The 11,800-nt window shown below is 39.4% G+C and overlaps 1 protein-coding gene across 1 annotated transcript in view; it reads left to right on the top strand.

Annotated features, from left to right (window-relative positions):
* Nucleotides 1–1,531: 1,531 nt before the first annotated feature.
* COBLL1 (cordon-bleu WH2 repeat protein like 1) overlaps nt 1,532–11,800 on the top strand; it is a 52,920-nt gene continuing 42,651 nt past the window's right edge. Inside the window, 3 exon segments of the mRNA XM_065413632.1 lie at nt 1,532–1,580; nt 4,967–5,011; nt 5,014–5,152. Of these exon segments, the coding sequence (XP_065269704.1) occupies nt 1,532–1,580; nt 4,967–5,011; nt 5,014–5,152 (233 nt within the window).

Raw genomic sequence — 11,800 nt, 5'->3', positions numbered from 1 at the left:
TAAAAGTATATTTTTTGAATGACTTGCTTGGACTAATTTTAGAATCACTTTTATATTTTTATGGCAGGCATTACCAGTTGCCACTGTTATGCATAATCTCCCCCCCCCCCCCTTTTTAACGCATGTAAGCAAATGTTCACTGTTGGGGAGTTATGCTGCGTCGGTGTCAATTTTGGGTTCTCTGTGGTTCTGTGTAAAAGCAGTGGGAGATGGGCAAGCAGCCAGAAAATTTGGTCTCTGATTAGTGTCAATTCTTGAGGCAGAGTTGCTCCCTGGGAACAGGGTATTGGTATTAGGGTGCGATTCCTGCAATAAGATTGCCTGCATGCTGTTTAATCACCTCTCTCCAAGAACTGATGTATATTTGTAAATAAAATAAGTTAAAACTTCGTATATACCCAGACTCCACATGAGAGATTTCTCCTGGGGAAAGGGAGCCACCAAAGAAGTGGGAAACAACAAAAAGGGGGCGGGATGGAATAGGAGAGAGGAAATGAATGAGCCAAAAAGGGTTAAAAACAGAGAAAAGGACAAAAGAGTGAAGACAAAAGGGTGTGTGTGCCACCAAATGAAATGAATAGGCAGCAGGTTTAAAACAAAGAAAAGGAAGTGTTTCTTCACACAATGCACAGTCAACCATGTTATACTGACCGGAGAGAGCAGTCCCGTCGACATAATAAAACCAGCTCAATGAGTGGCGGTAGCTATGTCGGCGGGAGACCGTCTCCCGCCGACATAGCCCTGTGCAGATGAGCGCTTATGCAGGCAAAACTTGCGTCGCTCAGGGGTGTGTTTTTTTCACACCCCCGAGTGACAAAAGTTTTGCCGACATAAGTGCTAGTGTAGCCCTGGCCTCAGTTCTATATCTTTCTTCAGCATAAACTGCCGTTTTATGATGTGGACAAATGTAAACTTTCAGTTAACTCATATTGTTAGTGACATCTGATAGCTTTGAGACCAGACCTCCAGCAGTGAAGGGCAATTGCATTAGCCTACTTGGTTAGAGAAGTAATATTAACCCATCAACGCTTGTTGAACAAATCTTGCCCTCCTCTTTAGTTTTTAAGGGTTAAAAGACAACAAGGGCAGTTCTGACCCATTCAGTGCAAAGATCATCCTAGGCATCTTAAAGAAGTAAAAACAGGCCAAAAGAGGGAGAACTGATTTATTCTGCATTGTTAGAACCTGTTTGATTTTTATAATGTACATATTTACAATTTTTAGTGGTACCGCTTTTATTTTTGTCACTAGTTTCTTCTTTTAACCTATATAAAAACCAGAATCTCCACTGTGTTTATAAAAAAAAAAAAAAAATTTGTGATTCACAAATGGTTTTTTGAAGTTTTCATGTAACCCAAAAATAACCCTGGCATGCTGCCCATGCTGACCAAAGTTAATTGAGTACCCGTTAGCTCGATGCATTTGAATTTGTCACAGAAGAGTTGTAAACCCAAACTAGCAAAACTGATTTAAGCTCTGTAACCCTGTATATAAGCAAATTTAAAAAATAAATAAATAAATAAATATATGAATGGAGGAAGGTTCTGAATCTTCATCATGGTTGCTTGATTTGGAAAACTGTAAGTACTACTGATTTGTTTTATAGGGCAGGGAATCTCAACCTTTTTCTCTCTGAGGCCCCCCTCGACATGCTATAAAAACTCCAGGGCCCAGCTGGGGCTAGGAGGCCTCGGGGCAGGAGCCTTGGGCTTAGGTATAGTTTGATGTTTATTTTTGGGGGGCAGGGGCCAGCGGGGCTCGAACCACCTCCGCATGGAGGGGTCCAGAGAGGGAGCGCCACCTCCACCCCCGACTCACCTTAGCAGGCGACCGAGCCTGTCTGGGTTGGGGGAGGGAGGGCACAACCAAAAATTATAACTCAAAGGTGGGGGGCTTAGCTCAAAATTTTTTTAAAACAGCCTAGGGTGCAGGGAGGGGGTAGCAAGGGGCTGTGGGTGCAGGGAGAAGGGGTGTCTGGGGCAGTGTGCAGGCAGGGGGGTAGCTCAGGGTGCAGGGAGGGGGTAGCTAGGGGCTGTGTGCAGGCAAGGGAGTAGCTCAGGGTGCAGGGAGGGAGTAGCTAGGGGCTGTGTGCAGGCAGGGGGTAGTTGGGGTTGTGTGCACACGGGGTGGCTGTGGGAGGGGGTGTCTAGGGGCTGTGTACGGGCAGGGGATAGCTCAGGGTGCAGAGAGGGTGTAGCCTCAGGGTATAGGGAGAAGGGTATTAGGGGCTGTGTGCTGTGAGGACTCCCCTGCGGTCTCTGTTCCCAGAGGGTTCTGCCAGCCATGGAGCCGGGTCTCCTAACCCAGGTGGCTCTTACCGGCTGCCTCTCTGGGAGCAAAGGGGGCTGGGAGCTGAGGAGCAGCTTCAACCTGGGGCACCAGCAGGAGAGGAGGGAACACTGCCACTGCCTGCTCCATGGCACCCGCCTTCGACCTGGCGGGGGGAAGGCTGCCCCCGGGACTGCCGTGCTCTTGCACTGCAATTGGGGGGGGGGGCAATGCCCTCCATGTCCCCAACTTTGCCCAGGGGCCAGGGCTTCTGCCCCACAGGAAGTACCAGGGCTTGGGGTTCCGGGCTTCAACCCCACGCCTCCCGGCTTCAGCCGCGGGGGGCACCGGAAATCGGGACTTGAGCCGCGGGGTCCCGCGGCCCCCTTGAAAGGGCTTGCAGACTCCCGGTTGTGAACCGCGGTAGAGGATGTGAATAGTTAAATTATTCCACTTGGACTTTTGAAGTTCAAAGCTCTTTAAGTACTTTCAGAAACAGACAGATTAGTCATGTGAAATCTTGTCACAATTTAGTAGTTACATAGTTTTGTTTTGCAATGCTACTGTGGACCTTGCTGTTTGTTCTTAAGTGTAAGTAGCTTTGAACTTCTGTTTTTGCAGAGAAGGTATGTGTTTCTATTCTCTGTATGCTAAAGCTTTGTTTTAATTTCGTGCATTGCAGGTCATTGCAAGTAATCGGAGTAATTGACATTTCTTTGAGCTTGCATTAAAAGTAAATTGCTTTCATTTGGGGCATGCAGATACTTAAAACAACATGTTTCTATATTGACATTTATTTGTTTTTTGTAGTGAGTGTAACTTCATCTAACTGTTAAGGGAATGTTGAAGGATATAAAAGCGAAGAGATTATACAAGTTAATACATGCCTTGAAGTTTTGTACATGAACTTTTCTTAAGCTGTACATTTTTTGGCGACATGTTTCAGGAATATATCCTTTTCCACTGAATATAAAATTCATACTTATCCAAATATTTCCCTCATGTTCAGCTCAATGTTTTAAAATTATAGGAATTTTTTTAATAAGTTGTCAAGCTTCCTGAAGAGTTTCTGTAAATAAAGTATGACTGTTGCATCAAAGGAAGAAAAGTCTACTGCATGGGTCTGGAAATTTTTTTGAATGCCTTAACATATTTTGTCACTGAAGACTGGTTTCTGGTTGTTCTTTCAAACTGAGATATTACTTCAGGAATTTAAAGCATAATTTTGAGTAATGCCTTCTTGCAATTTAATCACTACCTTTTTGAAGATTGGTTCACAAACCTTTTCCCCTGAAATTTAAACACATTATTTCCAAAGGTGATTGATTAAATAAAAGGGGTTTCTGTCTAAGGGGAAATTATACTGTTACTGATTTTTTTTTTTTTTAAACCTAAGTTAGCACAAGTAAGTACTCTGTATACAGATGTGTGGTGGTGTTGTTTTCTTTATGTAACTTGTACATTGTTCACTCCTGCCTGTTGTCAAAGAAGTGCAAGTTGCACCATATTGCAACTTAAACTCATGTTATGTGCAGCTTACATCCAGTGAGTAATTTATACCACAATTTATGTCACAACTGAGTTTGGCACAGAAACTTCAGGCTACATCAGTTAATAGTATATTCTTTTTAAAGGAAAAAGAGTAGCATGATCCTGGTCAGACACAGCAGATGAGAAAACATTTTATTCTTACATTACATGTTTATTTCCATATTTTGTTTCTATTTCTGTGGAGGATATATCACAGCTGTGTTAACTGTAAGGGGAGGAGAAGTGAGAGATGGTGGTGGTGTGATGACACAATATTGTTGCTGATAGGTCATGCATGAAATTGTTGTTGTTTTTACTGATGCACCAATATAACTAGGCTAGATGTCCCATGTAATTCACTTCTGCCCCTCCAAGTTTCAAAGCCGAACAAGTAGACAACACAGACTATCAAAAATAACCTTTGAATATAACAAATTAATAATATGTAGTAAACACTTTTTCCTTTTGGTTTTTGCAATTTCATTACCATTTTTGAGAGTCTCATAAAGGTAATCACTGAATTCTTTCAAATCCTTAATATAGAAAGACAGAGATGTTTTGGGAAAAGTAAAACTTTCCCAAGCCCACGTGCACTGTAGATTTAAGATGTGCGTATCATCAACAGAACATAGTTCCTGTGGCACTGTTGTATTACATGATGACTTCTCTGTTTCACTATCAGAGTGTAATAAATCTTCTGGGGGATTTTACTATTGCAATATGAGAAAAACACCATTTTCTTTATTTAAAAAAACAAAACAAAAAAACATCCAAAAACATACATGTTGCACTATAGAAGGTGGTTTTGTTTTTTGGGTTTTTTATATTTACAGTGTGAAAAATCACCATGTAAAACTGAATACAGTTTGGTTTTATTGGATTCTTAGTGTGGGTTAGTCATACATTTCTCTCGTGCTTCACCACCACTAACAACATTTTAACAATCCTTCTGTGAGATATTCAGGCACCTGGCTTTCACAACATGAGGGTGAAAGTAATATAATATTGGTCATTTTCACTCTGATATTCCTGTTGGGCCATAGGGAAAGCATTGTGTTCAGCACAAATATTCACTAACTGAATATTTTGACACTATGTTGTACTATAAAAATGTACTGCTGCTTGTATTTTTTGTTAAGGTTTCCTAATTCTTTTTTTATTATTTCAGAAGAAAAGCTAAAACTAAAGCTCCTCTTCCTCCATCTGAAACAAAAAACTTTGAAGTTTCTTCATTTGATGATACAGAACCAATTAATTACACCATGGAACAGAAAGAGAATATAACTGATAAAGACATAGAATTATCGGTGGTCCTTCCAGGGGATGTGATCAAATCTACTACTGTTAATGGCAGGTATGGCATAGAAATTTTTTTTTGAGAATGACACTCAGTTCCTACTGTCTGTAGTTATACTTTCTGGACAAATTTATAGAGCCCTTAAATCCATACTCAAACTTGCACCTCTGAAGAAGATAGGTTGTTTAATTAGTGCTCTGATTCTAATCACTTGTTAATGGGGAAAAATTCAAGTATATAGTTCTATATTTCAGTACTCTTTTTTTTTCTCCCCAAAGAGGTTCGCGCCCCCCCCCCCCCCCCCGACTTTAAGATTAAAAACTTACTTATGGCAAGGAGTGTTAGGAACCAAATTAGCAAGAATGGAAGGTATAAAATAATTTTATAAGTCATTGTGTGTGTTGAGTAAGGAGGCATCCAAGGTAGAGGGACTGTAGCTGCCCATCTCCACAAATGGATTCATTCTTACTCCTAGTTAAATCAGTTATTCAAGGGTGAGTAACCTATTACATTATTCACATAGGAAGTGATGCCTTCAAGATTTTCTCACCAATCTCATTACTACTTCTAGAGTGCAATGAATCCTAGAAATCCAATGTGTCCTAAATGATGGTGGGTGCCAAAAAGATTTTGATCCTTTCAAACTCTCTAAATTTTAAAAGAAATAGATGCTTTCTATCCAAGCCTCTGTTATATTAATGTTTTAATTGAATGTCTTGAAGTCAAGCCAATCAGAGAATAGAACATACTGTGAATGCAAGCCAGTAAATTTAAGTGAGGCTTTTCTTTGTGTGTACTGAGCCCACTACAATTCAGAAAGTTCTGAAAACTAGCTGTTGTGGTGGAGTCAGAAATCCTAGTATCTTAAAGCAAAGTGGAAAATGTATATACCATCTTAGTTCAACGTGGCAGACCTTACAAGAAAAGATGAATCTGTTGCTTGCAGGTTAAATGCCAGCTGCTTGTTTTCACAGTCTGGCAGATGAAATAAAGAACCCATATGTATATTTTGCTCTTCTTTGCTTTCCTCTGTGTTGTCCCTGTGTTTTTTGCAATTTTTTTTTAAATTATGTATCCTAAACTAGTAAGCAGCTGTATCCCTCTCATTACTTAATAAGCAATTTATCCTTGTATGGCTTGCTCGCTCATGTTTGCAGACTTTCCCCTTCAATAGAATGGGCAAGCCTTTCACTTAGCAGAGTGATATTTGTCCTTTATTCACTAGGATCTGTAATTGACAAAGTCTTGTAGTTCTTTTCTAGGCCCCAGATGATCTTAAAGAGAACTTTGATTTGAGGTTAGTGTTTCTGAAAAAAGATACATCTTCTGAAATCGTTTACTGAGGTTATGAGAATGCCAAGGTTCTTTGGTAAAGGAATTTTGCTAATTCTTGCACCTAACTGAACCATCCATGGCTTGTATAATTTGTCAGTGTTCAGGAAGGTGCCCCGCTAGTTTATCAGATAAAATGTGGGCATACATGTGCCATTTAAGAACATAAAGTATACTGATTCTTTTAGCAGTTTTGTTATCCCATGAATTAGTGGTTTTTAGTGGTGATTTTGCTGCTTAGTATGTGTGGTGGGGTGTGTGTGTGTGTATGGTTTTTTTTTTAATTTATTTATTTTTTTAACTGTTCCTGAAAGTGAGCAGCTGTTAGTGTTGGCTAGACCCATTCATAGTGCAGGGAGATACTGTGCAGGTTTCACCATTCTGCTCTGCAAATACTCTTCCAACAACTGTGTTTTTCCTGTCTTGAGCAGAGATTGCTAATCATGTGTCCAGTTGTATGCTGGCATTGTTAGTTTGTGGACAAATAGCAAGATCTACCTGGTTCTAAATATGTTATGGACAAATAACTTATCGGTTTTTGTCTTATTCATTCCTTTGTTTAGACCCAAGAACAGATTTAAAATTCCTGAGCTGAAATCAAGTGTAGTATAGAAATTTAAACTGGGCACAGGAAAGAAAGTAGGGAAGTTATATTTTCTTACAACAAACTGCATTTCTTCACTTTGCCCAAGTGTCAGAATGCTATAGAATGAAGCCTCTGTGCAGTTGTCTGTGTTCTGCTGCAAAGCCCACTTTGCTGAATGTGCAGTTAGGCTGAGCTTAGTGAGTTACAAATTGTTCCAGAAGAGCTGTGCTGAATCTGTGGTCTTTACATCCTTGGTGGATTTTTTTTTAATCAGTTTCTGTGTACTTCCAGTCATTTAGGATATTCTTCCTAGTAATTTGTTGCTTTACTCTGTATAGTTAGTGAATAACAAGCTTTGCCTGTTTTGCTGCCCTAGTTTTCAAAAACTGTTGTATTTATAATCATTAACAAATTCTGTTTTTACCTTAAAAATATGTTTTGTGTGTTTTGGGAGGGGGAAGGGAGGAGTAAAGTGCAAGAGGATATAGGCTTAAGTAATTAGTCATAGGGAAATGAAATAGATTTTTCCCAACCTGGAAGAATTTTGATGACTACTAACACAGTGCTGCCAACTTTCATGATGTTATCGTGAGCCTCGTGATATTTTGTTGTTCTGAAAGCCCAAACTCCTGGAGTTAGGTGATTGTCTGAGAAGCTTAGCTGTTTTTTAAATACATTTCTAGCTTTCATGGTTTGGGAGAAAAGCTTGGAAATGTTACCCAAATGTACCCTAAAGTTTCAAAATCCAGAAGATAGATAAAGGATCCCCAAATATATTCTTTTGAAAAATCACATGACTTTAAACCAGTCTAGTGATTTTTGTTGTTTTTTTCAGGGCCTGACTTATGATTTTTGAATGTTTGGGCTGGCATTACTGCAAACCTTTTAACTACTAAGATTGGTTCCTTCAGAAGAAAAGTTCATTAGGTAACTTAAGGACTTGTGGCTCATTGGTTGTTAAAAGTAGGCTGTGTGGGTACTTCATTTGAATTCTGTAAACCTTTTTACAAGAAACCTGGCTACAAACTATTTCTGCAGTTCTCTGTATAAGAGCAGTCATAGTTGCACACAGCAAAAGTTACTTAACATTAACCATTGTAGTTCCAGTACTGTTAAAAGAAATGGAAAAAATAGTTTGTGCCCTTCCAACCTTCCAGTAACACTGTATGATCTTATGTTGGCTAGAGAATTCTTGTTAATCTTTCCAGTCAGGGCTAAAGATGAGATTAGAGCATGAACAGTGAGTAGTTGTGTGTGTGTGTGTGTGTGTGTGTGTGTATTTAAATTATGTTGTGATGAGAGGTTCCAAATATTTATTGCTCACTCCTCAGAGGATTCAGCATGTTGTAAACATACATTACATCTTTTTTCATTGCTTTAAAAGACATCTGGAGGCAGAAATAATTACAGTTCATTGCAAAATAAAAACCTATTCAGAGAAACAGATAAACTGGAGGCTGATGGAAAGATACTTTAAGAGTGCAAATATGTTTTTGTAATCACAAATGGTAATTTGGGAAAACTTACGTGACTTAACATAGAGGACGTGCAAAGGGCAACCCAGAATAGACAGGGATGGCAAAGCCCTTTTTTTGTCCTATGTGGTATTTGATGGCACAAGAAGGTTTCAGATTCAGAATAATTCACTGAATAATTAACTGTAAATGTGTTTACTTTTTTTAACTAACTAATACCGCTAGTCAGATTAACATATCAACTACCATTTTCTTGTGGCTGTATCAGTTTTATGATGTCTTATGGAAGGTTGATTATAAAAATATTTAGACCAAACAAAATTTAGCAGAAAATGCTACTTTAAAAATTACTCCAAAGTGTCATTTGGGTTACTTTTAAACAATTATTTACTTATGGACTCTGACTTTTGACCTCCTGTGTCAGCTGCATCCGTAACTTGGCATGTAGACACAATTTACTTTGTCAGTCACGATGCTGGGAATTATTTAACTACCAAGGATGTGTTGTTATAACAACAAGGGGCCTCATTGAAGCATTTTTATCTTTACTTTCTGGGATGGCAACAACTGCCGAGAGAAAAAAAAATGCAGTTGAAACTTTATGAACTGGTGATCATCGAATCATAGAAATGTGATGTGAAATCTTGCTTCCAGGGAATGAATTAAGACAAGAAGACAAAAGAGTAATTTGGTTGTATAGAAACATTTAAATAAAATTATGTGAAGAAACAAATGCAGTCATAATACTCTGAGATAGGGGAGGAGGAAGGGAGAGTGTGTGTGTTTACTCTCCATTATAAAACCCTGTGTTCAGCTGCTTATAATTTTGCCAGACTAACCATTCAAGCTGAGTTTTTTCATGCTGTGTCTCTGTCTCAGGCTGAAGCTTTGGAAAGTTTCAGCAAAAAGGTTCAGCAATTTTGGAGAATGAGGTTAAAGAAGAATAAATTTTTAGCCAATGTTGAAAAATCCTTACAACAATTTCCTGAGAAGCTGTAGTGCTTCTAGGCTTTGGAGCAGGGACTTGATATTTGGCAGTGTGGTTGCCCTAGGGTCAGAGAGGTGCCTTTTTGGCTCTCCCCATTAAAACCTACCCAAATTTAGCCAGATTACATACCTGTGAAAATTACTGTTTGCACATGCTTGGTAGAGGTTTGTTAGAGGCTGGCAGCTAAATTTTCCAAACATTCTTTCTACACTGAGCATGCTCCATCTTCACAGAGTTTCATATGAACCATACTAACCACGGTCAGCCCTCATAGAGCTCACTGAGCATGCTCCAACACAGGACTGAGCAAGCATTTTGTGTGTGCAACTACTGTGTCTGGTAGTCTGGCTCTGCTATGGTACCAGACACTAGAAATGAGGCCAGGAGACTCTCTCCTATGCCTGTGCTGTCATGCTCCCCTTACTGGTTCCCAGGCATGTAAAGGGTAGAAGTAGGAACAGCCTAAATTGACTGCAAAGAGGTGAGGATAAGAGTGGAAGATTCAGGAATAGTCGTGGATGCATCTACTAACTTGAGAGTGCTTGATTTTACAACCTTAATGTTCTTCTAACATGTGTTTAATGGAGTAACACATTTATTTAAGCTTTGGTTAGAAAGGGAGAAAGCAGATGTGGCTGAAAAGTTATGGCACTGAAACTCCTAATATTACAATGAAGCTCTCTTCAATAAAAGGTTGTACATGATTCAAATATATCTAATTTTATGTCAGTAAAGTTCTTCCTTTTGTGTTAGGACATTTGGGATGATAAATATATAGCAGTGGGGAAATCAGATGCCTAAAGTTTCTTGTAGTAAAGACCTCTCTTACTGAATTCATTTCAGCTTTCTGTGTAATATTTTTTCCATAGTTTCAGTGAGCCAGTATTCCCATTAGTGTTCTCAATGAAGAAAATATTGAGAGATGACGTCACCTGTACTACAGAATGTGGCTGGTTTCTTTTTGTTTCAGACACTGTGCAGTAATGGGCTATTGCCCAATCTTGGTTCATATGTTTGCTTTCAAAATCCACTTTTAAAGGCTAAGATTTTGATAATGGTATCATAAATCGGGGGATGTAGCTGGAAGCAACATTTGTTTCAAGCCACAGTAGCAGCCTAAGAAGACGTGCAGATAAGAGCAAGCAGGACCTTCCTGCACTGAACATTATCCTCCTCCCAACATTAATATTTTGGAAACTTTGTGAAATACTTCTTCACACCCCTTTTCCCTACTCCAAATGAAGCCCACTGTTGTTCACTGGGCTCATCCCAGTGTGGACTGGGTTGGGGTTTAGGATTTTGGAGAGGGTCAGAAAAATGGATTTTTTGGGAGCCTAAAATATAGTTCACTTTATATGTAAAGGAGGAGATCTTTGTCTCTGCTCTTGTCTCCCACCTGCAACACCAGGACCAGGGATGCCCAACTGATAGTGCTAGAGTCTGTGCTTAGTTGCCAACCTTTTAAATAAAATTAATAGATAGTTCTCTCGATAAGCTGGGAGCCATTGAGCTGATGGAGCCACTGTCTCCGTTCTTGTTCAGCCATAGGGAGATGAGAATGCAATGGTCAGTCTCAGCAGCCCATCCTCTTTCCTTCTATCCACTTAGATTCATAGATGCCAAGGCCAGAAGGGACCATTGTGATCATCTAGTCTGATCCCCTATGTAACACAGGCCAGAGAACTGCCTCAAAATCATACCAGGAGTGTATCTTTTAGAAAAACATCCAATTTTGATTTAAAAATTGTCAGTGATGCAGAACCCCCCAGGACTCTTGGTAGATTGTTCCTGTGGTTAATAACTCTCACTGTTAAACATTTACACCTTATTTCCAATCTGAATTTGTCTAGCTTCAATTTCCAGCTACAGGAATCGTGTTATACCTTTCTCTGCTAGATTGAAAAGCCCAATGTTAAATATTTGTTTTCCATGTATATACTTACAGACTCTAATCAAGTTACCCCTTAACCTTCTCTTTGTTCAGTTTAAATAGATGGAAGTCTTTGAGTCTGTCACTAGAAGGCATATTCTCTAATCCTTTAATCATTCTTATGGCTCTTTTCTGAATCTGCTCCAATTTATAAATTTCCTTCTTGAATTTTGGGCACCAGAATTGGTCACAGTATTACAGCAGCAGTTATACCAATGCCAGATAGAGAGGTAAAATAACCTCTCTACTCCTACTTGAGATTCTCCTGTTTGTGCATCCCAGGATTGCATTGGCTCTTTTGACCACAGTGTGACACTGGGAGCTCATGTTCAGCTGCTTATCCATCACAACCACCAAATCTTTCTCACAGTCACTGCTTCCCAGGATAGAGTCC

The sequence above is a fragment of the Emys orbicularis genome, chromosome 11 (genome assembly GCF_028017835.1).
Source record: "Emys orbicularis isolate rEmyOrb1 chromosome 11, rEmyOrb1.hap1, whole genome shotgun sequence".
NCBI classification, from domain to species: Eukaryota; Metazoa; Chordata; order Testudines; family Emydidae; genus Emys; species Emys orbicularis.
The sequence above is the reverse complement of the archived record's forward strand: the minus strand, read 5'-3'. Positions and strand labels throughout refer to the sequence as shown.